The following is a 27,695-nucleotide window of genomic DNA, read 5'->3' as shown; positions in this document are numbered from 1 at the left end:
AAAGCATAAATCATCTTCCAGTCATGTTTACAACATTCTATAATAGTCATGTAATTTAAAACTAAATCCTCATCATTGTGTTGGAAGGTACCCTAAGACACAAACACACAAAAACGACTCAAAACACTCTTTTTAGGCTTTTCAAAACATATTTTTCAAATTTTTATGTGATTTTCGGAGTTATAAAAACAAAACATAATAAAACACTCTAAAACAACTTAAAAACACCTTAAAACAGTAAGGAACAACATTTGAAGTTATGGGTGATTAAATCTCATGAATTTGTATCAACAACATTAGTTACCCCCCCACACTTAAATCAAACATTGTCCTCAATGTTTTAAGCATAGATTCACACAAAACATAAGTAAACACACAAAAAGCATTTAAACATACTAAACATGGCAGAATGTAATTAACAAAGAGAAGAGTTTAGAGACGCAAATCTGGTTGTGGAATGTAAATTCCATCTTCTCCTTGTTGATTGTATTGAGGCTTTGATCATGGTGATTCCACAGGCTTACTCTTGAACTGCACTGCTCCCATCGTTGATTTTCCTTTGTGCTACTCTTGAACTGGGCAGCAGGCTTCTTTTGGTCTCCCCCGAAGGTCTGAGCTTACTCCTTTGGTCTGTTTCTTTGTTCAATCTTTCCAATTCGTATTGAAAAGGGTTGGAGGATAACTCAGCCTACGTTTGTCTCCACATGCTTCAATGTATCATTTTCACTTGCCTTGCTTGCTCCCCTTGCAGAAGTGGTCCCTTCTCCGGAAGTGTGTCAACCGTTGAAGATGACTACTCGAGAGCAACTCTAGGTAAGCAATCAGGAATGGATTCCAGGCAGTCGGTTCCAGAACAGAAGACTGGCTCCAAGTGCCTGTGATTGCTTTTGTTTACTTTGCCATGCGAGTAATAACAAGGACAAAGAAAAGGACAGGGAAAGAGCATGATATGAGATACTTTTGCTTTAGACCTTGATGATATGAGATACCTTTGCTTTTGAAGAAACGGCGAATGAAGCAGCACATGTATTTGTTGTGGTTGTCTCCACATGCTTCGATCGACCGTTTCCTTCTGCCTCATTTGTACTCCAGGTTTCTGGTATCTTCTTTGGGGGAGAAAAAATTGAGTATTTCAAATGGCTTCGCTGGGAGTGCGCCCTCAGAGGTGAGGAAGAGTTGGGCATTTTCTTCAGGTTTGCCTTGCCATAAAAGACGAAGGTCGACATATATAGAGATAATATCAAGTGGTGGTATTGTTCTTTTACCCGTGTCGACAAACGTCTCTTCGATTTCTGAACGGACGCCTCTTCGATTTCTGCACGACGCGCCTTCGATTTCTGAATGACACGTAGTAGTGCGTACGCGGCTCTGTCAGAGCTCTTTTGACAAAGTCGCACGCGTTTTCTGAAAAGCAGAGAAAGCGTCGCCGAAATTTACGCTTGTCGGCAAAAGTGTAGCTGCGATGATGACATCCACGTGAACTTTTGACAAAGTTGAACACGTTTCTGAAAAGCCGAGAACGCGTCGCTTAACTTACGCCGGAAATTCCGGCTTTTTGAATCGGTGGACGCGTCGCCTTGGCTTCTTATAGATGCATTGATCACCGCAACAAACACTCTGAAGAATTCCCATTCTTTGAAAATCGACTCCGGCCCTTTGAGAATTCTCTCCATCCACCCCATCTCTTTGAACACTTTTGAAAAATGGCAAACCCATCGATACTTAGCTTAGATTTGAGTCTCAGCAGCGATCCAGTTGCGCCCCGTCAAGGTAATGTATGGCGTCCTTCTTTTTTATCTTCTAACGGTCTTCTTACAGGTGAAGACTCCGTGATGCAGGACGCCACAACAGCTACAATAGTAGCTAGAAACCTCCTTACTCCAAAAGATAGTAGGCTGCTGTCAGGACGGTCTGATGCAAGAATTATACGCACACAAATTAAACCCTCTTTTTGTCAAATTGTAGTATAAGTATAAGTAGGGATCGTTCTTAACCGGGGATTAGGAGGGATTGCAAATCACTTGGAAACTGACTCAAAAACGTAAAATAAAGTTTAAAACACTAAACTAAACTCAAAGAATGTAAAACTAAACACTTAAAACACTAAAACAAACCAAAAGACTCAAAACAGCACCAAAACACTCAAAACTGCCTTAAAAACACAATCTGGGCAGTTTTGAGCACTTTGACTACTTTGGACGAAATTGGGTAATAAATTGATTCAAAACACTTATAAACATAAACTAAGACACTTTCTAACTAAATTGGACAATAAAGTAAAGGGGGATTGAGTTTTGGACGAAATTAAGCTAAATGCACAGATTGCAATTTAAAACATAATGTAAATATGAAATTGATGGAATTTAATGGATGGGAACCTAGCTAAGGGGTTCATCTCCATACATGTTATACTTGCATAATAAAATGATTTCCAATTGCATTTCAATAAACTATGATGCTCAACACCCCAAGTTAACCGTGATGCACTAATTAACCTTCAAATCTTCCTAACGTTATTGAATTGGATGATGCATGCGACAATTCAAAACATTCCCCACAAGTCCTCAACATGAATGCATAGAAGAGGTACAAGCAAGAATCATTACGCTCTATGAAAATTATAAGTGTTGACGAGGCATTCGTTACTATGATTGCATGAAACTTATGCCAAGAATTCGTTTAACGCGATTGTTTATAAGCAACCTCCACTACTTGTGAATATAAGTTCGTAACTATTAGGTGAAACTCACTTATATTCTAGCGTCATATTCATGCATGAAAATTAAGCGTGCACTCTCAATAAACATACATAAATAAGTTATCAATCAAACGGTTAAACAAATTGAATCCACAACTTATGAAACGCAATTAGAAGTAATCAAATCAAAATGCAAGCATAAACATATATTTCGAATCACCCCCTAACCAAGGGGGGTTTAGTTCCTCATAACTTTGAAATCAAAGAAACACCTAAACATTCCAACAACTCAAACTTGAATTGTATGAACGTTTAGGCACTCTTCTCTTCCATTCCTCATACGTACAAAACAAAGAGAATTGAATTTAAACATTGAAATCAAAGAAACACCTAAACATTCCAACAACTCAAACTTGAATTGTATGAACGTTTAGGCACTCTTCTCTTCCTCGTTGTTGTAGCACAAGGTCTAAGGTGAGGTTTGGTGGTGTGAATGGTTTGGGGAGTGGTTGGAGTGGTGTTTGGATTAGTAGGGATACACACGGCACAAGGGGATGATTTCTGGTGGTGTTTTGGATGATTTTCTGAATATGGACGAATTGAATGAATTGAGGTGTAATGCATGCTTATTTATAGGTGAAATGGGGGGAACATGACAGCTAGGAGGGAATGTGGCTGCATGTTTGAATGATTAAAGGATGCATGTGGGTTGGAAATGCATGTGTAAGCATGTGTTGGCTGAATTAAAGAATGTGATGGAATGATGAAAGGGGAAACATGACAGCTAGGTTGGTTGAATGATTATGAGTGCATGTGGCTGATTTATGAAGGGAATGCATGTGATTTAAAGGGTGGGAGTGCATGTGATTTGGTTGGAATGATTGGAATGCAATCTGAAATGGGAGATGGAATGGCTGAATGTGGTGCAATGATAATGTCTTGTGGCTGAATGGATTAAAGAATGGGAGTGCATGTGGGTGGAAATGCATGTGGGTTAAAGAGTGAATGCATGTGCAATGACAGCTAGGTTGAATTAATTAAAGGGATTGCATGTGCAAGGTTTTGGTGTGAATGATTGAATGTGCATGTGGCTGATTTATGAAGAGTGAATGCATGTGGCTGCAAGGTGTGAATGATTATGGGTGCATGTGGCTGCAATGGATTAGGAATCCTTCAATTTCGTCCATTCATTTTGCTCCAAACATAAGCTATCCATTCCAAGTCCAATTTTGCTCCAAAATGCTCCAAAATGCATCTTTTTGCTTCCTTAGCCATATGAACCTAAAAACACACGAAAATGGCTTAAACTACTAAAACAACTATGAATTAACAATATAAATGCACGAAAACAAGCTAAGTAAGTCGCCTAAATATGCTCCTATCACGGTCCGATGAGTTGGCCGTTCAAGAGTCCCTCGCACTTAGTGTTCAGTGTGCGAGTTCTGTGTCCAACATGGGCCAACGCCTGCTTGCCCGCTCCCGTCAGGTGGAATCATTGATGGCAGAGGTGGAAAGTCTTAAGCAAGAGATCAAACTGCTTAAGTACGAGAATAGAAGTTTGCATGTGCTTGCAAACAACTATTCGACGGGCATGAAGAGGAAGCTGGATGAGCTGCAAGAATCCAATGGTCGTATGCAAAGTGACCGTCAAAGTGACCGTCAAAGGCTTGCGGCTTACTTCCAGAGGCACATTTTTCCTGGCTCGTCCAGCGCTTGGCCAAGTATTGAGGCCTGGAATGCTCTAGCTCCGATGTCTTCCGCTCCGATGGCTTCCGCTCCGATGCCTCCCGCTTCTATGCCTCCCGCTTCTTTGCCTTCCGCTCCGACGCCTCGTAGTGGGGCTTCACGTAAACAACCTTTGTGAAGCTCCATCTTTCTCCATGTTTAATATTTTTTTATTTTTTTTTATTTTTTATTTTTTATTTTTTTTTTATATGAACATGCTTTGTTTTATTTAGTGCATTGGGTTGCCTCCCAAGTAGCGCTTTCTTTTACGTCTTGCAGCCGGACGAAGAACCCAATCACTCCAGGATATGTTCACGAATCGGACGAGAACTCCGAGTCATAAACTAGTACCTAGAACAAGAAACAAAACACAGATCAGAAACTAAAACTAAAATACATAATAAAAACGAACAATCCAAGGAATTAGCAAATTTTCTAATCCCCGGCAACGGCGCCAAAATTTGATGCGAGATTTATACGCACACAAATTAAACCCTCTTTTTGTCAATTGTAGTATAAGTATAAGTAGGGATCGTTCTGGACCGGGGATTAGGAGGGATTGTTAATCACTTGGATTTGACTCAAAAACGTAAAAACAAAGTTAAAAACGTTCACAAAGACTCAAAGGACTCAAAACAAGTTCAAAAGACTCAAAACTGCCTAAAAACACTAACTAGGCAGTTTCTGACCTTAAATCCAATGTTGGACGAATTTAAGATTATGGCTTGATTCAAATGTAAAAACACAATATAAAACACTAAACTAGACTCAAAGAATGTAAAACTAAACACTTAAAACACTAAAACAAACCAAAAGACTCAAAACAGCACCAAAACACTCAAAACTGCCTTAAAAACACAATCTGGGCAGTTTTGAGCATTTTGACTACTTTGGACGAATTTGGGAAATAAAATGAATCAAAACACTTAGAAACATAAACTAAGACACTTTCTAACTAAATTGGACAATAAAGTAAAGGGGGATTTAGGTTTATACGAAAATTAAATTAAATGAACAAATTGCAACTAAAACAGAATGTAAATATGAAATTGATGGAATTGAATGGATGGGAACCTAGTTAAGGGGTTCATCTCCATACATGTTATACTTGCATAATAAAATGATTTCCAATTGTATTTCAATAAACCATGAATTCTCAACACCCCAAGTTAACCGTGATGCACTAATTAACCTTCAAATCTTCCTAACATTATTGAATTGGATGATGCATGCGACAATTCAAAACATTCCCCACAAGTCCTCAACATGAATGCATAGAAGAGGTACAAGCAAGAATCATTACGCTCTATGAAAATTATAAGTGTTGACGAGGCATTCGTTACTATGGATTGCATGAAACTTATGCCAAGAATTCGTTTAATGCGATTGTTTATAAGCAACCTCCACTACTTGTGAATATAAGTTCGTAACTATTAGGTGAAACTCACTTATATTCTAGCGTCATATTCATGCATGAAAATTAAGCGTGCACTCTCAATAAACATACATAAATAAGTTATCAATCAAACGGTTAAACAAATTGAAATCACAACTTATGAAACGCAATTAGAAGTAATCAAATCAAAATGCAAGCATAAACATATATTTCGAATCACCCCCTAACCAAGGGGGGTTTATTTCCTCATAACTTTGAAATCAAAGAAACACCTAAACATTCCAACAACTCAAACTTGAATTGTATGAACGTTTAGGCACTCTTCTCTTCCATTCCTCATACGTACAAAACAAAGAGAATTGAATTTAAACTTTGAAATCAAAGAAACACCTAAACATTCCAACAACTCAAACTTGAATTGTATGAACGTTTAGGCACTCTTCTCTTCCTCGTTGTTGTAGCACAAGGTCTAAGGTGAGGTTTGGTGGTGTGAATGGTTTGGGGAGTGGTGTTTGGATTAATAGGGAAGCTCACGGCACAAAGGGGGAAGTGTTGGTGGTATGTACAATGGAATGGAAGTGTTTGTGGACTGGGTGAATTTCTGGCACAAAGGCCTTATTTCTGTGGTGAATGGATGTGAATGAGAATGAATGCAATGGATGCTTATTTATAGGTGAAATGGGGGGAACATGACAGCTAGGTTATGATGATGAATGCATGTGCAAAGTTGGTTGAATGATTATGAGTGCATGTGGCTGAAATAGCATGTGGACTGGCTGGAAATGCAAGGAGAATGCATGTGCACGGTTTTGGGAGAGAATGGGAGTGCAAGTGGCTGAAATGTTAGAGGAACAAGTGCATGTGGCTGCATTGTGGTGCAATGATGGAGGAACAATCTGAAAATGCAAGGTATGGCTGGAATGATTGTGTTTGTTTGAATGTGCATGTGATTAAATTAAAGGATGCAAAGTAAATAAATAATGAATGCATGTGTTGAATTATGAAGATGCATGTGCAATGAAGTGGAATGACAATCTGAAATGGGATAGGTACCCACGGCAATGATGATTTCTGGTGGTGTTTGGGTGTATGTTTGAATGGTGCATGTGGGTGAAGGTGTGGCTGCATGTTTGAATGATTAAAGGGACATGTGGGGGTGGAAATGATGAATGAAATGCATGTGAATGACAGCTAGATATGTTGATGAATGCATGTGACTTGTTTGTGGTGAGTGAAAATGCAATCTGAAATGGGAGAGCATGTGGATTAAAGGGGGAATGGTGGCTGCAAAGTGAATGAATAATGAAATGGGAAAGCATGTGCAAGGTTTTGGTGTGAATGATTGAATGTGCATGTGGCTGCAATGGATTAGGAATCCTTCAATTTCGTCCATCCTCTTGGCTCCAAGCATATGATATCCATTCCAATCTCTAATTTGCTCCAAAAGGCTCCAAAAGGCATCCTTTTGCATACTTTGCCCTTAGAACCTACAAACACACGAAAATAGCTTAAAGTACTAAAATAACTAAAGAAACATATCGTAAATGCACGAGAACAAGCCATTTAAGTCGCATGAATATGCTCCTATCAACAAGTCACATGCATTCATCAACATATCTAGCTGTCATTCACATGCATTTCATTCATCATTTCCACCCCCACATGTCCCTTTGATCCACATGCATTTCCACCTAGCTTTCCACCTCACAACCACCAGAAATCAACCAAAACCGTGCATATCATTCCCCTCACTCTTTGTTTATTTCAGCCACATATCCAACTCACATGCAATCCCTTTAATTAATCCAACCTAGCTTTAATTCACATGCATTTTGGCAGATTTCACATGCACACACATGCATTTTCAGCACCAACAACACTCATTGCCATGCAAATTCACTCACCATACCATTCCAACATTTGCACATGCAACCTAGCTGTCATGTTCCCCCCATTCCTCCTATAAAAACCCTTGCATTCTCATTCATTCATACACATTCATTTCACAACAGAAATTGGTCCCTTGGGGCCGTGCCCTTCACAAAGTTCATCCATTCCATTCAATCACTCATCCATTTGCAGAAATGTAGACCATAAACCACCCTTGCCGTGGCTCTCCCTTACAATCCAAACTCCATCCTTCCATTTCCATCACTCCTCATCCATTTCCATAATTCCCCAATCCATTCAACACGCCAACAACATCCCTTAGACCTTGTGCTACAACAACGAGGAAGAGAAGAGTGCCTAAACGTTCATACAATTCAAGTTTGAGTTGTTGGAATGTTTAGATGTTTCTTTGATTTCAGAGTTTAAATTCAATTCTCTTTGTTTGTACGTATGAGGGATGGAAGAGAAGAGTGCCTAAACGTTCATACAATTCAAGTTTGAGTTGTTGGAATGTTTAGGTGTTTCTTTGATTTCAGAATAGGGTCCCTTATTAATTCTATGTTCATTCATGTTTTATATTAGCCTTGCAAAGTTTGTCATGTAATCAAGTTAGAATGCTCATTTAATCTATCTATTTCCTGTTTCATTCTCCAATTTAATTGTGACTTAGTGTGTTGATTTTAGTGCTTGATCATCATTTGAATTAACCACAGGTTGTTTAGCCAAGATTAAAGCACACATCATGCATAATCTTGGTGGATATGTGAATGAATGAAGGGAATGTTTTGCAAACATCCTGCCGAGTGTTCCCTTTGGTTTTGTGAAAGTTTCTTATGCATTACATATTCTTGATTAGGAACCAAAGTTGCACATCACAATTAGGTTCATGATTAGGGACATTTGATCAAGTCCACACATCATATGGCTGATCATATCTAAGTGAAACAAACTCAAGAAATAAGTAGAGGGATGAGTATAAACTAACTTGACAAACATGGATTTAATTGAGCAATGGTGAAATCGAATCCCTAGTTTCATTTCCATTGATACTATCCTATTACATTAATTGTTGATTCATTCATCTTGTGTTTACTTTATTTCCTTATGCTTTAATTTACAATCTGTCATTTTAGTTAATTTCGTCCAAAACTAAATCCCCCTTTACTTTATTGTCCAATTTAGTTAGAAAGTGTCTTAGTTTATGTTTCTAAGTGTTTTAATTCATTTTGTTACACAAATTCGTCCAAATTTGTGTTTGTGCTCAAATCTGCCCAGAAAGTGGTTTTTAGGCAGATTTGAGTGTGTTTGTGTTGTTTTGAGTCTTTTGGTTTGGTTTAGTGTTTTAAAGTTTAGTTTTGCATTCTTCGAGTCTAGTATAGTGTTTCATATTGTGTTTTTACGTTTGAATCAAGCCATTCGTCCAACATTGAGTTTAAGGTCAGAAACTGCCTAGTTTGTGTTTTTAGGCAGTTTTGAGTCTATTGAACTTGTTTTGAGTCCTTTGAGTCTTTGTGAACGTTTTTAACTTTGTTTTTACGTTGTTGAGTCAAATCCAAGTGATTAACAATCCCTCCTAATCCCCGGTCCAGAACGATCCCTACTTATACATATACTACAATTTGACGAAAAGAGGGTTTAATTTGTGTGCGTATAGAACTCGCACCACGCATTCTCAATAAACATACATAAATAAGTTATCAATCAAACGGTTAAACAAATTGAATCCACAACTTATGAAACGCAATTAGAAGTAATCAAGTCAAAATGCAAGCATAAACATATATTTCGAATCACCCCCTAGCTAAAGGGGGGTTTAGTTCCTCATGGTACAAAACAAAGAGAATTGAAATTAAACATTGAAATCAAAGAAACACCTAAACATTCCAACAACTCAAAATTGAATTGTATGAACGTTTAGGCACTCTTATCTTCCTCTTCGTTGTAGCACAAGGTCTAAGGATAGTTTGATGGTGTGAATGGTTTGGGGAGTGATGAAAATGGAGGGATGGTGGTGTTTGGATTGTAAGGGAAACTCACGGCCAAGGATTGGTGTTTTTGGTGAATTTCTGAATATGGAGGAATGAATTAGAATGAATGAATGTTGTGTGAAGTGTGTATGGTTTTTATAGGGAGATGAATGGATGGGAGAGGGAACATGACAGCTAGGTTAAATGAATGCATGTGCAAAACAGCTAGGATGGCTGAAATTGTAAGGGGAATGCATGTGCAATGTTGGAAATCTGATGGGAGAAAGGTGGATGCATGTGTTGGCTGATTTAAAGAATGTGAGAGAATGATGAAAGGGGAAACATGACAGCTAGGTTATGATGATGAGTGCATGTGCAATGTTTTAAAGGATGGAATGCATGTGAATATGCTAGAAATCTGATGGGAACTCATGGCAAGGTTATGTGATGGTGTGATTTGATTTATGGAAGATGCATGTAGATTAAAGGTGAGTGAATGCATGTGAAATGAATGAAATGCAATCTGATGGCATGTGCATGGCAATGAGTGGTGGATGGGAGTGCATGTGGATTAAAGCTAGGTTGAATTAATATGTGAGTTGGATATGTGGCTGTAATAAACAAAGAGTGAGGGGAATGATATGCACGGTTTTGGGAGAAAGGTGAATGATTGTGAGTGCATGTGGGTGAATTAAAGGATGGGAATGCAAGAGGGGGGAGCTGGAAATGCATGTGTGATGCACGGCTTTTGGGCAGATTGTTGGTGAAAATGTGTTGATGGTTTATGGAGATGCATGTGCAATGGATAAAGAAAAGGTTTAAATGTCCTAGAACTAAAGGGACAAGGTTCCAACACTTTGGTCTTCAATTAGGTCTTCAATTTCGTCCAACACTTTGGCTCCAAGCATAAGCTATCCATCCTTAGCCCAAAAGTGCTCCAAAAGTCTCCAAAATGCATCTTTTTGCTCCTTTAGCCCTTTGGACCTACAAACACACGAAAATAGCTTAAAGTACTAAAATAACTAAAGAAACATAACGTAAATGCACGAGAACAAGCTATTTAAGTCGCATGAATATGCTCCTATCATGCAGCCGGACGAACACCTCCATCAAGCATCAGGGGAAGCCACGACATGGAGGGGTGTTTCCTCCTTCTTCCTTTCAACACTTTCATAATATGGCTCAATGAATGGGAGGGGATAGTGATCCTCCCGAATGGTGGTGTTTTGGTTTCGAAAGTCCATGTAAATGTTCCCACCACCTTTAAATCGGTTGGGCACCTGCACCAAAGAAGGTAACAACCTATTAATTGAAATGGGAATTGAAATTGGGATTGGAGACTTACAAACATGTTGTGGTGAAGGCTCAAAATCAGCAGCCCTATCAACAATGTCACCATGGCTATTTTCGGCCATATTGGGTGGTTGTAGGGCAATCACTCCAAGTTCTTCTCCAATGATGGTTCTTGATACATCATTTGTGATAAGTGTGGATCCTCTCGGCCCTATGCCCTTATGCACATCTATGACAAAACAAGAATGACTATCGTTAGGATTCTTAATAGAGTCATAAACATTGAATTTAATTATATCACCACCAAAGTCCATTGTTAGTGCTCCCTTGGCCACATCAATCTTTGTTTGGGCTGTTTTCATGAACGGACGGCCTAGCAAGATTGGCAATGATGGAGCATGGCTCGAATCCTCCATTTCTAAGACATAAAAATCTGCAGGAAAGATGAGATGATTGACCTGCACTAAAACATCCTCAAGGACTCCCTTGGGATAAACATTAGATCTATCGGCCAATTGTATAATAACACCATCGTTTTTTAATGCTCCAAGATCCATAAATGCATAAATTGAATATGGCATGACGTTTATTGATGCACCTAAATCTAACATGGCAGATTCAAAACGAGTGTTACCAATGACACATGGAATTGTAAAACTACCCGGATCCTTGCATTTAGGGGGCAGTTTTCTTTGCAAGATGGCTGAGACGTTTTCACCCACTTTTACAACCTCCTTGGTCGAAATCTTCTTCTTATTAGTGCAAAGTTCCTTCAATAACTTGGCGTACCTCAGGACTTGCTTAATTGCATCCAAAAGAGGGATATTGACTTGAACTTTCCGAAACGTCTCGAGAATGTCCTTTTCTGCTTCCTCTTTCTTTGTTTGCATGAACCTGCTAGGGAAAGGCACATTCGGAGGAAAAACATTAGTGGGAACTGAACTTGACACGTTTTTACCTTTAATGGACCGATTTGAGGTCTTAGAACCATTCAAGGCCGGCGGCAAAGGTGTTTCCACCTTTTCCGTGGGTAGGCTTTGTTCCTCTTCTTCGATTCTCAACTCTTCCTCCTCATTGGAACGTGGTTTGGATGGTCCGTGGTCAGATCCAACTTGCTTCCCACTTCGCAAACTTATGGCTTTTACAGATTCGAATCCACCTTTCGGATTCACCTGCGTTGAACTTGGTAACCTACCTTGTTCTCTACTAAATTGCCCCATGAATTCAGCCATTTGTCCCACTTGTCTCTTCAAATCCGTCACTTCTCGAGCTTGATTTTGTACCTCATTGGCGTAATTTTGCATGTCCTTGGCTTGTTTTTCTTGCCCCTGCGCCAATGTAGTTAGTAATTGAATAACTTGAGAATTATCAAAAGACGAACCTGAGTTGTTTTGGGACGATGGTGGTTGGTTAGATTGGTATGGCCGTGGGAACCCAGGGGGGTTTTGTTGAAATCCCCTTTGTGGTGCAGATTGTTGGGGCTCTCTCCACTTGAAATTATGGTGATCTCTCCATCCGGGGTTGTAGGTGTTGGAGTATGGATCATGTTTGGGTTGGTTTTGGCCTTGAAAACCAATGGAATTGGCAGATTCCCATCCTCCATTCTCTATCAACTGAGGGCATGTCTCGGATGGATGCCCTTGCATTGAACACACGCCACACACTTGGTTTTCTTGTGGTTTTGACCCCTTGACAACCTGAGACACAAGAGAAGTAAGATTAGCCAATTGTGATTGAATGTCGGAAATTGCACTTACCTCATTTACACTTTGTTGCCGTGGCCCTTTTCTTTGTCCAACACCTTCATATTGTTGAGCGTTGTGTGCTCGGTTGACAATTAGAGCTTTGGCATCCAACAGAGTCTTGTCCACTAATGCACCACCCGCCGAGGCATCTAGCATTTGACGTTCCATGGGAAGGAGTCCCTCGTAGAAATATTGAATGAGCAGCTCCTCCTTCATTTGATGTTGTGGACATGAAGCAACAAGTGATTTAAAACGTTCATAATAAGATGGAAACGACTCACCTTGATTTTGTTGGATGCCACTAATTCGTTTCCTTAAGAGAATGATCTTGGCAGTGGGAAAGAATTTCTCTAAGAATGCACGTTTCATACTTTCCCAAGAATTTACAGTTCCAGGGGACAATTCAAACAACCAATCTTTGGCCTTGTCCACAAGGGAGAATGGAAAAGCCTTCATCTTCATAATACTCCCATCCACGTTGATGGGTGTCATACTTGAGCAAACTACTTCAAATTCCTTAAGATGTTTGTTAGGATCTTCCATGGACAGCCCATGGAATTTAGGAATATGATGTAATAAACTAGACTTAAGTTCAAATTCGTCCGTCTTACCTTGAGCGGCCGTGGGGTATTGTATGCATAAAGGAACGACATTATCCATACCTGAGGCAGAGAGCTCTTTAATGGTTCGATTGTCCATGGCCATGGTTTGTACTTCCTCCACAAACTGTGCCGTGGCCTCTCCTTCCTCACCTCCTTCGTCAAACTCGTATGTAGAGCTAGAAGATGGTGGGTTAGGGTTTTGTTGATTCTTTTGCTTCCTCAAGGTCCGCTCAAAATCGTCGTCAAAGTCCAAAATATTCTTATGAACAGGTTGGGAACTTCGAGTCATACACTAGTACCAGAAAACAACGAAACAAAAAAAATCAGTAACTAAAATAGAAAACAAACGAAAAATAAATAAAAAGAAATAACGAGGGATTAGCAAAGTTGCTAATCCCCGGCAACGGCGCCAAAATTTGATGCGAAAATAGTTAAGCACACAAATTAACCCTCTTGTTGTCAAATTGTAGTAAGGATGCAAGTAGGGATCGTTCTAGACCGGAGATTAGGAGGGCTTGCTAAAACCCCTAAACTGACTTAAAAACATAAAAACAAAGTTAAAAACTTCACAAAGACTCAAAGGACTCAAAACAGGTTCAAAAGACTCAAAACTGCCTAAAAACACTAACTAGGCAGTTTCTGACCTTAAACACAATTTTGGACGAATTTAAGATTATGGTTTGACTCAAAACACTTTAAAACACAAACTAAACAGATTCTAAACAATATAGAACAAGAAAATAAAGGGGGGTTTCGATTTGACGAAAATTGAAATAACAAAACAACTTATAAAACTAGGCAGATTGTAAAACGATTTTGTGAAATAAGATGATTGATGCGAGATTTATACGCGCACAAATTAAACCCTCTTTTTGTCGATTTGTAGTATAAGTATAAGTAGGGATCGTTCTGGACCGGGGATTAGGAGGGATTGCAAATCTCTTGGAAACTGACTCAAAAACGTAAAATAAAGTTTAAAACACTAAACTAGACTCAAAGAATGCAAAATTAAAGTTTAAAACACTAAGACAAACCAAAAAACAAAAAAATACTTTAAAAACACAAACTAAATTGAATTCTAACTAAAATGAACATTAAAGCAAAAGGGGGATTGAGGTTTTTACGAAAATTGAAATAACGAAACAAGTTAATAAACTAGACAGAATGTAAATATGAAATTTATGGATGAATGCTAGCTAAGGGGTTCATCTCCATACATGTTACACTTGCATAATAAAATGATTTCTAATTGTATTTCAATAAACCATGAATTCTCAACACCCCGGGTTAATTAGGTCCGCTTAAATTAACCGTCAAGTTTTCCTTAAGTTAATGAATTGGATGATTGCATACGACAACCCAAAGCATTCCTCACAAGTTCCCTACATGAATTGCATAATAGAGATACAAGCAAGAATCATTAAGCATCATGAAAACTATAAGTGTTGACGAGGCATTCGTTACTATGATTGCATGAAACTTATGCCAAGAATTTGTTTAACGCGATTGTTTATAAGCAACCTCCACTACTTGTGAATATAAGTTCATAACTATTACGTGAAACTCACTTATATTCTAGCGTCAAATTCATGCATGAAAATTAAGCGTTCATTCTTAATAAACATACATAAATAGGTTATCAATCAAACAGTTAAACAAATTGAATTCACAATTTATGAAACGTAATTAAAAGTAATCAAATCATATTACAAACATAAACATAATTTCGAATCACCCCCAAGCTAAAGGGGGGTTTAGTTCCTCATACAAAACAAAGAGAATTGAAATTAAACATTGAAATCAAAGAAACGCCTAAACATTCCAACAACTCAAACTTGAATTGTATGAACGTTTAGGCCCTCTTCTCTTCCTCTTTATTGTAGCATAAGGTCTAGGGATAATTGGTTTGGGGGATGGAAGTGTGGAATGGAAAAATGGTGTTTGGATTATAAGGGGAGAGATGGGAAGCTCACGGCTAGGGAAGGGAGAATGTGTTTGTAATGTGTTGTGTATGAAAATGAGATGTCCATGAATGAATGAATGCAAGGGTATTTATAGGAGTAGTGGAGGGAACATATGGCTATGTCATTTGTAGGTGAAGTAGGTGGATGTTGTAGGTGAAGTAGGTGGATGTTGTAGGTGAAGTGGATGTTGTAGGTGAAGTAGGTGGATGTTGTAGGTGAAGTAGGTGGATGTTGTAGGTGAAGTGGATGTTGTAGGTGAAGTAGGTGGATGTTGTAGGTGAAGTGGGTGGATGTTGTAGGTGAAGTAGGTGGATGTTGTATTAAGTGATAAGTGATAAGTGATATGATATGTGGTTATGATATGATAAGTGGTTAAGTGGTGATGATAAGTGATAAGTGATTAAGTGATATGATATGTGGTGATGATAAGTGATAAGTGCATGTGGGTTAACTAATGAAAGAAATGCATGTGCAATGACAATGTGTTAGAATGGATGTGTGTTATGCATGGCATGATTGGGATTAGGAAAGGTTTAAATGTCCTAAAACTAAAGAGAACAAGGTTCCAACACTTTGGCTCCAATTAGGTCTTCAATTTCGTCCAACACTTTGGCTTCAAGCATAAGCTATCCGTCCTTAGCCCAAAAGTGCTCCAAAAATCTCCAAAATGCATCTTTTTGCTCCTTTAGCCCTTTGGACCTACAAACACACGAAAATAGCTTAAAGTACTAAAATAACTAAAGAAACATAACGTAAATGTACGAGAACAAGCCATTTAAGTCGCATAAATATGCTCCTATCAATGATGGATGGATTAGTTAGAGGTCCATTCTCCACACATGACATATTTGTATATGAATCGATTTTCCAATTGCTTTTCACTAACTATGATGCTCAACACCCCAAGTTAACCGTGATGCACTAATTAACCTTCAGATTTCCTTATGTCATTGAATTGGATGATGCATGCGACAATCTGCAAGCATGAAACATTTTAAGCCTCCTTCCTCTCCTATTTGCTGCGGCACAAGGGATTATGGTGAGTTTTGGGGATTATGGATGATGTAGAATGATGTGTTTAGGATAGGGATGGATGTAGGGGACGACAAGGGTTGTTTTTGGGCAGAAAGTATGAAGAATGGTGAAGTATGGATGTGTTAGAGGGAGGGGATGAATTTCTGGCGTGAATGGTGAAGGAATCCATTTTTGTGGCTGCACCAAGGAGGTTTATTAATAGGATTTCAGGAATTAAAACCCTAGGTTATTTAGGTAATCAGAAATTAAGTCAAAGACTCTAGAAATAGGAAAGAATCCTCCCCCTTGCACGGCAAGGAAGAGGAAGGGTCAAAGGAAGTGCACGGCAAGGCTTGCATGAAATAAGTAAGTGTTTAATTCCCTAAATCAATTCTAAGAATCAGGAATTAAGTTAAATCCCTTTAGAATAGGTAATTGAAATCAGGAATTAGGGGAAAAAGGCTAAGTCTTGCGGCACAAGGGAGGAAAAGAAGGGGAAAGTGCCAAACTTGCAGATTTTGGGAGAAAAGGAATGTATAGGTTCGGCTAAGGCTTTTAAGAAAGGGATTGTGACATAATTGATAGGAGCATATTCATGCGACTTAAATGGCTTGTTCTCGTGCATTTACGTTATGTTTCTTTAGTTATTTTAGTACTTTAAGCTATTTTCGTGTGTTTGTAGGTCCAAAGGGCTAAAGGAGCAAAAAGATGCATTTTGGAGACTTTTGGAGCACTTTTGGGCTAAGGATGGATAGCTTATGCTTGGAGTCAAAGTGTTGGACGAAATTGAAGACCTAATTGAAAACCAAAGTGTTGAAACCTTGTTCCCTTTAGTTTTAGGACATTTAAAACCATTCATATTCTCCCATAGCCGTGACTTCCCCTTCTTTCCAACATAGTTCACATGCATTTCAGATTGCATTCCCATTCTTTAATTCAACCAACACAACCATGCACTCCACATGCATTTCCACCCTTACAAGACCCTAATCATTCATCCACACAATCTGCCATCATTCACACAAACACCATCATTGCCATGCATTCTCATACACACTTCCATTTCAGAAATTCATCCATTGCAGAAATGTAGACATCAAACTCCCTTGTGCCGTGCTCTCCCTTACAATCCAAACACCATCCTTCCATTTCCACCACTCCCCAAACCATTCACACCATCAAACTATCCCTAGACCTTGTGCTACAACGAAGAGGAAGAGAAGAGTGCCTAAACGTTCATACAATTCAAGTTTGAGTTGTTGGAATGTTTAGGTGTTTCTTTGATTTCAAGGTTTAATGTCAATACTCTTTGTTTTGTACGAATGAGGAATGGAAGATAAGAGGGCCTAAACGTTCATACAATTCAAGTTTGAGTTGTTGGAATGTTTAGGTGTTTCTTTGATTCTCTTTGTTTTGTACCATGAGGAACTAAACCCCCCTTGGTTAGGGGGGAATTCGAAATATATGTTTATGCTTGCATTTTGATTTGATTACTTCTAATTGCGTTTCATAAGTTGTGGATTCAATTCGTTTAACTGTTTGATTGATAACTTATTTATGTATGTTCATTGAGAGTGCACACTTAATTTTCATGCATGAATATGACGCTAGAATATAAGTGAGTTTCACCTAATTGTTATGAACTTATATTCACAAGTAGTGGAGGTTGCTTATAAACAATCGCGTTAAATGAATTCTTGGCATAAGTTTCATGCAAATCCATAGTAACGAATGCCTCGTCAACACTTATAATTTTCATAGAGCGTAATGATTCTTGCTTGTATCTCTTCTATGCATTCATGTTGAGGACTTGTGGGGAATGTTTTGAATTGTTGTATGTGCTAACCCATCCAATTCAATAACGTTAGGAAGATTTGAAGGTTAATTAGTGCATCACGGTTAACCCGGGGTGTTGAGTTTCATGGTTTATTGAAATGCAATTAAAAATCATTTTATTATGCAAGTATAACATGTATGGAGATGAACGCCTTAGCCATTATGTCATCCATTCATTCCATTCCATCAAATTCGTTTTACAATCTGTTTAGTTTATTAACTTGTTTTGTTATTTCAATTTTCGTATAAATCTAAATCCGCCTTTACTTTAATGTCCAATTTAGTTAGAAATCAATTTAGTTTGTGCTTTTAAGTGTTTTGATTCATTTTATTTCCCAATTTCGTCCAAATTCACCAAAGTGCTCAAAACTGCCCAGAAAGTGATTTTAAGGCAGTTTTGAGTGTTTTGGGTGATGTTTGAGTCTTTTGGTTTGTTTTAATGTTTTAAAGTTTAGTTTTGCATTCTTTGAGTCTAGTATAGTGTTTCATATTGTTATTTTACGTTTTTGAGTCAAATCCAAGTGATTAACAATCCCTCCTAATCCCCGGTCCAGAACGATCCCTACTTATACTTATACTACAATTGACAAAAAGAGGGTTTAATTTGTGTGCGTATAAATCACGCATCAATAATCTTGCAGATTTTGGGAGAGAAGAGGAAGGTAAGGTGCGGCACATGTCTAGGGCTTCTAGAACATGTGATTTAGGCAACCACATTATTTGGAAACTTGCATAATTGGAAACCTTTCAAGAATAGAAACTCCCCATAATGGAAACTAGTTTCCAATTCTTGATTCCTCCTTCTTCCTTCGATTCTAGGCTCACTTGATCTTCAATTTCGTCCAACACTTTGGCTCCAAGCTTAAGCTATCCATCCTTAGTCCAAAAGTGCTCCAAAAGGCTCCAAAATGCACTTCTTTGCTCCTTTAGCCCTTAGAGCTTGAAAACACACAAAAGAAGCATAAAGGGCTAAAATAACTAAGGAAACACAACGTAAATGCACGAGAACAAGCCAATTAAGTCGCATAAATATGCTCCTATCATGTTTCGAGTCAAGTTAGAACCAATTTTCGTCCTGTTTTGTGTTTAGAGTCAAATCTGCCCAGTTTGTGTTTTTTAGGCAGTTTTGAGTGTTTTCAGCTCATTGTGAGTCTTGTGAACTTGTTTTGCGTCTGTGAAGTTGAGTTAAGTGTTTAGCAATCCCTCCTAATCCCCAGTTTAAGAACGATCCCTACTTACTTATATGCTACAATTGTCAAAAGAGGGTTAATTTGTGTGTTAAGTTAATTTTCACATGAAATATTGGCGCCGTTGCGGGGGATTAGCAAATTTGCTAATCCCTTGTTATTTCTTTTTGGTTATTTTCGTGTGTTATTGGTTTTAGTTTCTGACCTTTGATGCGAAAATAGTTAAGCACACAAATTAACCCTCTTGTTGTCAAATTGTAGTAAAGATGCAAGTAGGGATCGTTCAGGACCGGGGATTAGGAGGGCTTGCTAAAACCTCTAAACTGACTTAAAAACACAAAAACAAAGTTAAAAACGTTCACGAAGACTCAAAGGACTCAAAACAAGTTCAAAAGACTCAAAACTGCCTAAAAACACTAACTAGGCAGTTTCTGACCTTAAACACAATTTTGGACGAATTTAAGGTTATGGTTTGACTCAAAACACTTTAAAACACAAACTAAACAGATTCTAAACACTCTAGAACAAGAAAGTAAAGGGGGGTTTTGATTTGACGAAAATTGAAATAACAAAACAAGTTATAAAACTAAGCAGATTGTAAAACGAATTTTGAAAACAAGATGATGGATGAATTAGTTAGAGGTCCATTCTCCACACATGACATATTTGTATATGAATCGACTTTCCAATTGCTTTTCATTAACTATGATGCTCAACACCCCAAGTTAACCGTGATGCACTAATTAACCTTCAGATTTCCTTATGTCATTGAATTGGATGATGCATGCGACAATTCAAATTATTCTCCAACGGTCCTCAACATGAATGCGTAGAAGAGATACAGTGAGAGATCATTATGCTCTATGAAAATCATAAGTGTTGACGAGGCAATTGTAACTATGAATGCATGATACTCTTGCCAAGAATTTAATTAACGCGGTTGTGACTAGCAACCTTCACTACTCATGTTTATAAACTTGTGACGATTAGGTAAAACTCGTTTATAAACTAGCATCAAGTTCATGCATGAAAACTAAGTATGCATCCTTAATCAACATACAAAAACAAGTTTTTAATAAACAGATAATTGAATTGCAATCACAACTTAACAAATCACAATTGGAAGAAATCAATTCATATTTCAAACATGTTCATGGCTTCAAACTTTCCCCTAACTAATTAGGGGTTTAGCCACTCATGATTACAGCAAACTCAGAGATTAATAACAAAATAAACATTGAAAACAAGAACGAAGTACACCTAAGAACGCTCCAATTTGCGAGCATGAAACGTTCAAGGCCTCCTTCCTCTCCTAATTGCTGCGGCACAAGTGTTTTTGGTGAGTTTTGGGGGTTATGGATGATGTAGAATGATGGATTTAGGTTTGGGATGGATGTCGGGGACGGCAAGGGTTGGTTTTGGGCAGAAAATATGGAGAATGGTGAAGTATGGATGTGTTAGAGGGAAGGGATGAATTTCTGGCGTGAATGGTGAATGAATGAATCCTTTGTGGCTGCAACAAGGAGGTTTATTAATAGGATTAAAGGAATTAAAACCCTAGGTTATTTAGGTAATCAGAAATTAAGTCAAAAGCTTTTAGAAATAGGAAATCAAATCATAAAAGTGAAGGAAACTACCTAAAAGTTGCAGCAAAGGAATTAAACACAAGAGGAATGTGTTTAGATGCAATGAAATAAGAAAGAATCATCTCCCTTGCACGGCAAGGAAGAGGAAGGGTTAATGGAGGTGCACGGCAAGGCTTTTAAGAAATAGGTAAGTGTTTAATTCCCTAAATCAATTCTAAGAATCAGGAATTAAGTTAAATCCCTTTAGAATAGGTAATTGAAATCAGGAATTAGGGGAAAAAGGCTAAGTCTTGCGGCACAAGGGAGGAGAAGAAAGGGAAAGTGCAAAACTTGCAGATTTTGAGAGAGAAAAGGAAGGTGAGGTGCGACACAATTTAGGACATGTCTAGGGCTTCTAGAACATGTGATTTAGGCAACCAATATTATTTGGAAACTTGCACAATTGGAAACCTTTCAAGAATAGAAACTCCCCATAATGGAAACTGGTTTCCAATTCTTGATTCCTCCTTCTTCCTTCGATTCTAGGCTCACTTGATCTTCAATTTCGTCCAACACTTTGGCTCCAAGCATAAGCTATCCATCCTTAGCCCAAAAGTGCTCCAAAAGGCTCCAAAATGCACTTCTTTGCTCCTTTAACCCTTAGAACCTGAAAACACACAAAAGAAGCATAAAGGACTAAAATAACTAAGGAAACACAACGTAAATGCACGAGAACAAGCCAATTAAGTCGCATAAATATGCTCCTATCAAATTCCCCCACACTTAGCTTTTGCTAGTCCTCGAGCAAAACAAACAAACTAAACACAACGAAACGAAGCAAAACAAACAAACGACAATCTAAACCTTCCAACGTTGCCTCAGGGATTTCCAATGCACATGACATGTTAAAATTCATTATCCCCACAGATTTTGGTCCTCTTTACACTTGAGCACATTCTTAAACATAGTCACCACATACTAGTTCACAATTAAGCATTTAAAACCATGTTTTGAATGTAGTAACATGCCTTAGAGAATTTGCTCAATTCCTTACAAGATATGCACTCAATTTTCACTCAGATTTTCTAACTACACACCCTAATCTAGTTATATGTGAGAAGATTGATGTAAACATGAAAACGAACACTCACATATATGTATCACAAAGAAAGCAATTTCTGGAGTTAATAAGCATGTTTAGATATGATCTCATGAATGGAATGCTACTACTTAGATGCGAGAACCAATGACACCATATGCTCATACCAAGTTCAAACTCCACAAATTGAAACACATAACACTCAAGATTGAAGCCAAGGGTTGTAATGGGGCTTGGGGTGTTTGGCTAACAAAGAAGGGATATGGAAAACAAAGGTTCTTAAAGAAATAGTGAGCAAAGCATTTGAATCAACTTAGAATTCACTTTTGAATGAAAACTCAATGTTTGAACAAAAAGGGAGAATTTAGACAATTTAGGGCCAGATTTGGTGTTTTGGACCCTTTCTTCAACATTCAACACTTAATCACTCATTCTTTCATCTTTTCAAGCTCTTTTTCCTTTCTTTCTTTCTTTTCTTTTCTGTTTTTCTTTTTCATACGTTTTTCACAACTTTTTCTTGTCTTTTGAATCTCAAAACATACATATAACTTTAAGAACAAACATTCCCTCCCCCACACTCATTTTCTTGCATAATGTAACTCAAAAGGAATTCATTTAAGTCATGCTCACTATCTTTTAAGAACAAAGGTGTGGACTGTCCTAAACTAGGCTAGGTGAGGATAATGTGGGTTAACAAAGAATAAAGGCTAAACAAGGCTCAACGGGGTTAACTTAAACAGAAAATGAGATCGGATACACGGCAATCTGGCTTTGGTGGTGGTCACTACACAACTTCTTCTTGAATATGTGTTATGCACATCAATAACATGCTTTGAATGAAATGGGCATGAGTTCTAGCATTTGGAACTATATGATGAAACGCCTTCTAAGTAGTAACCAAGCAAAGAATAATGAGATCATGCAACGACTCTAGAAAACGATAATGCACAGATTTTAACTCTCCAAATAACGTTTAGGCTCAAGTCTCATAAGGTTGTAGCGTTTGTTTGAGTTCCTTCCTTCAAGCATGTTACAAAAACGAATTTTTCTTTTATGATTGCATGTGAAGTCATATATTATAACCATAACCAAGCATATACCAAGAGTAAATCAAACTTTTCTCCATGTTTATAACTCTTTTTAACAGTCATGCAATTACAAACCAAATCCTCATCATTGTGTTGGAAGGTACCCTAAGACACAAACACACAAAAACGACTCAAAACACTCTTTTTAGGCTTTTCAAAACATGTTTTTCAAATTTTTTTTTGTGATTTTCGGAGTTATAAAACAAAACACACTAAAACACTCCAAAACAGCTTAAAAACACTTTAAAACAGCAAGGAACAATACTTGAAGTTATGGGTGATAAAATCCCACGAATTTGCATCCAATAAACTTAGTTACCCCCCCACACTTAAATCAAACATGGTCCTCAATTTTTTAAACATAAATTCACACAAAACACAAGTAAACACACAAACAGCAACTAAACAACATAACATGGCAGATTAGACACAACAACAAAGAGAAGGGTTTTAGGAACGCAAATCTGGAATTTGGGGGATTCCTAGGGCTTCCTTTGTTGAATGGATGGGTTGCCTCCCACATAGCGCTTGCTTTAACGTCGTACAGCCGGACGAACACCTCCATCAAGCATCAGGGGAAGCCACGACATGGAGGGGTGTTTCCTCCACGACATGCTCCTCAAATAGAGTGTAGTAAGGCTTCAATCTATGCCCATTTACCTTGAACTCGTGGCCACTTTTTAAGCTTTAGACTTGGACTGCACCATGAGGAAAAACATTAGTAACAACAAGAGGTCCAATCCATTTGGAACGTAACTTACCGGGGAATAACCGAAGTCTTGAATCAAAAAGCAACACTTTCTGCCCCTTGGAGAACGTTTTGGTACGAAGCATCTTATCATGATAAGCCTTCGTCTTGTCTTTGTAGATGCGAGCATTCTCGTAAGCCTCGTTCCTAATCTCCTCAAGTTCATTTAATTGGAGCTTCCTATGAACTCCAGCAGCGTCTAAGTCCATATTGAAGGTTTTCACAGCCCAATGTGCCTTGTGCTCTAACTCAACGGGCAAATGACATGGCTTACCATAGATAAGCCGAAAAGGTGACATGCCAAGGGGAGTTTTGTAAGCCGTACGATAGGCCCACAATGCATCGTCCAAGCGCAAACTCCAATCTCTTCTTGAAGGTCCCACGGTTTTCTCTAGGACTTGTTTGATCTCCCTATTTGAAACCTCCGTTTGCCCATTAGTTTGAGGGTGATAAGGTGTTGAAACCTTATGCGTAACGTTGTACTTCTTGAGCAATGCTTCAATGGTGCGGTTACAAAAGTGAGAACCCCCATCACTGATTAAGACTCGGGGCATCCCAAACCTAGCAAAAATATTAGATTTCACAACATCTGCAACAACCTTAGAATCGTTAGTACGGGTGGCTTTGGCTTCCACCCATTTGGAAACATAATCGACAGCTAGCAAGATGTAAGTGAAACCAAAAGATGGAGGAAAGGGGCCCATGAAATCGATACCCCAAACATCAAAAATTTCCACAAAGGAAAGAGATTGCTGCGGCATTTGGTCCTTAGGCCCTATGTTACCTGTTCTTTGACACTTATCACAAGCTAAACAAAAGGTTCTTGCATCTTTAAACAAAGTAGGCCAATAAAAACCACACTCAAGAACTTTTAAAGCTGTCCTTTGGGTGCCAAAATGACCCCCACTAGCATATGTGTGACAAAAACTTAAAATTGAATGAAAATCTGATTCATGCACACATCTCCTTATAATCTGATCTGGGCAATGTTTCCACAAGTATGGGTCATCCCAAACATAAAATCTAGCATCCTTTTTGAGTTTATCACGTTGGAATTTGTTTAGGGTGCTAGGAACTTGTCTAGATACCAAATAATTGACCAAATCGGCATACCAAGGGGTACTAACCTGAATGGACAGAAGTTGCTCATCCGGAAATGTTTCTAAAATGGGGATAGGCTCTTCCTCACGCACCATTCTACTTAGGTGGTTAGCCACCACGTTTTCACACCCTTTCTTGTCTCGAATTTCAAGATCGAACTCTTGAAGTAGGAGCATCCAACGAATGAGTCTTGGCTTGGCCTCCTTTTTGGTGAGAAGATACTTCAAGGCTACATGGTCAGTGAAAACAATTACTTTAGTGCCAATTAGATATGATCTAAACTTATCTAATGCAAATACAACCGCCAAAAGTTCTTTTTCAGCTGTAGAATAATTCAATTGAGCATCATTTAAAGTGCGTGAAGCATAATAAATAACATGTGGCTGCTTGTTTTTCCTTTGGCCCAAAACAGCGCCAAGTGCATAATCCGATGCATCACACATTAGTTCGAAGGGAATGGACCAATCTGGTGGAGTTATAATTGGTGCCGTGGTGAGGAGTTCTTTGAGATGGTTGAATGCTTTCTCACACGCCTCGTTGAACTCGAAAGGCACTTCCTTTTGGAGGAGACGGCATAGGGGCTGTGCAATCTTGGAAAAGTCCTTGATAAATCGTCGATAGAATCCTGCATGACCAAGAAAAGAACGAACCTCTCTCACCGAAGTAGGAGAGGGTAAGTAGCGTACAAGATCTATTTTAGACTTATCAACTTCAATTCCTTTTTCAGAGATTATATGACCCAAAACAATACCTTGTTTAACCATAAAATGGCATTTCTCCCAATTTAACACAAGGTTTGTTTCAACGCAACGTTTCAAGATTAAAGTGAGATTATCCAAGCAATTATCAAATGAACCACCAAATACACTAAAATCATCCATGAATATTTCAATAATCCTTTCAACATAATCAGAAAAGATGCTAACCATACACCTTTGAAACGTTGCTGGAGCATTGCACAAACCGAATGGCATGCGCCGATATGCAAACGTTCCAAAGGGACAAGTAAAAGTAGTCTTTTCTTGATCATCCGGGGCAATAACAATTTGATTATAACCAGAGTATCCATCAAGAAAACAATAAAAGGAATAACCGGCTAACCTTTCAAGCATTTGGTCCAAGAACGGCAAAGGGAAGTGATCCTTCCTTGTGGTGGCATTTATCTTCCTATAATCAATGCATACTCTCCAACCGGTTTGAATGCGAGTAGGTACAAGCTCATTCTCGGCATTTTCCACAACCGTCACACAGGATTTCTTAGGCACACATTGGATAGGTGAAACCCACTTACTATCCGAGATTGGATAGATGACTCCACAATCTAGAAGTTTGATTATCTCCTTTTTCACAACTTCCATCATCGGAGGGTTAAGACGGCGTTGAGCCTCTCTAGTTGGTTTGGCCCCCTCCACAAGAAATATGTGATGCATGCACGTTGTAGGACTTATACCTTTGATATCGGCCAATGTCCATCCTACGGCAGATTTGTATTCTTTCAACACGTGGACTAGCTTCTCCTCCTCTTGGGCCGTGAGGGATGAGGAGATAATGGCAGGTAGGGTCTCATTTTCTCCCAAGAAAATGTACTTCAAATGGCTAGGTAATGGTTTTAGTTTGAGGACGGGTGCCTGAATGATGGACGGAAGCAACTTGTTAGTCGAAATAGGAATTGACTCACGATTAGGAAACTTACCATCATGCTTGGGCAACAACTCAAGGGCAGCAACCATCTCCCTAACTTCCTCACTAGGGGGCACGGCATAGTGTAATCTAGGTGTGACGTGGGTTAACCTAGGTGTTACCTCCTCGTTGTTGCGTTCCATGCCTCTTGTAATGGCTTTTTCAAGCGCATCGTCATTCAAATCGTCAAGATATCCCTGCACCAAAGAATCAATTATATCAATAGAGAAACATGAATGGTCCTCACTAGGGTACTTAATAGAATCAGAAAGATTGAAATTAATAACTTCCCCATCAAATTCCATGGACAAAGTTCCGTTAAACACGTCAATCTTGGTCCGGGCCGTTTTCATGAATGGCCTTCCAAGGAGGATGGGTAATGAAGTGGCATGATCCGATTCATCCATTTCAAGAACATAGAAATCCACCGGGAAGATTAAATGATTAACCTGCACTAAAACATCTTCCAAAACTCCCTTTGGATAGGCGTTAGATCTATCGGCCAATTGTATGATTACACCATCATTTTTTAACGCTCCTAAATTCATAGATGCATAAATTGAATATGGCATAACATTTATAGAGGTACCTAAGTCTAGCATGGCAGATTCAAAGCGAATATTACCAATGACACAAGGAATTGTAAAACTACATGGATCTTTGCATTTTGGGGGTAGTTTTCGTTGCAAGATGGCGGAGACATTTTCACTTACCTTGACAACCTCCTTGGTCGAAATCCTCTTCCTAGTGGTGCACAACTCCTTCAAAAACTTGGCATAGCGTGGAACTTGCTTGATTGCATCCAAAAGGGGTATGTTAACTTGGACTTTCCTAAATGTCTCAAGAATGTCTTTTTCAGCTTCCTCCTTCTTCGTTTGCATAAACCTACTAGGAAAAGGAACATTCGAAGGGAAAACATTAGTAGAAACTGAATTTGACACATTCTTACCTTTATTGGACAGATTGGATGGTTTAGGGTCACTAGAAAGTGGCGGCAAAGGGAGTTCCACCCTTGCCGTGGGTTTGGTTGCTTCCCCCTCTTCGAAGTGCAGTTTTTCATCCTCTTTGTGACCTGTTTTTTATGAAGAATCTGCCCC

The 27,695-nt window shown here is 38.6% G+C and overlaps 1 protein-coding gene across 1 annotated transcript in view; it reads right to left on the bottom strand.

The window, feature by feature from the left end:
* The window catches only part of LOC137719943 (uncharacterized), a 62,732-nt gene extending 35,253 nt beyond the window's left edge, over positions 1-27,479 (bottom strand). Inside the window, exons 1-3 of the mRNA XM_068458920.1 lie at positions 27,312-27,479; positions 26,721-26,795; positions 11,800-12,297 (exon numbers count right to left, since the gene is read on the bottom strand). Coding sequence (XP_068315021.1) covers positions 11,800-12,297; positions 26,721-26,795; positions 27,312-27,479 — 741 coding nt within the window. The remainder of the gene's footprint in view (positions 1-11,799; positions 12,298-26,720; positions 26,796-27,311) is intronic.
* Positions 27,480-27,695: the final 216 nt, after the last annotated feature.

The sequence above is a fragment of the Pyrus communis genome, chromosome 16 (assembly GCF_963583255.1).
Source record: "Pyrus communis chromosome 16, drPyrComm1.1, whole genome shotgun sequence".
Taxonomy (NCBI): Eukaryota; Viridiplantae; Streptophyta; class Magnoliopsida; order Rosales; family Rosaceae; genus Pyrus; species Pyrus communis.
This window is presented reverse-complemented; position numbering and strand designations above follow the sequence as displayed.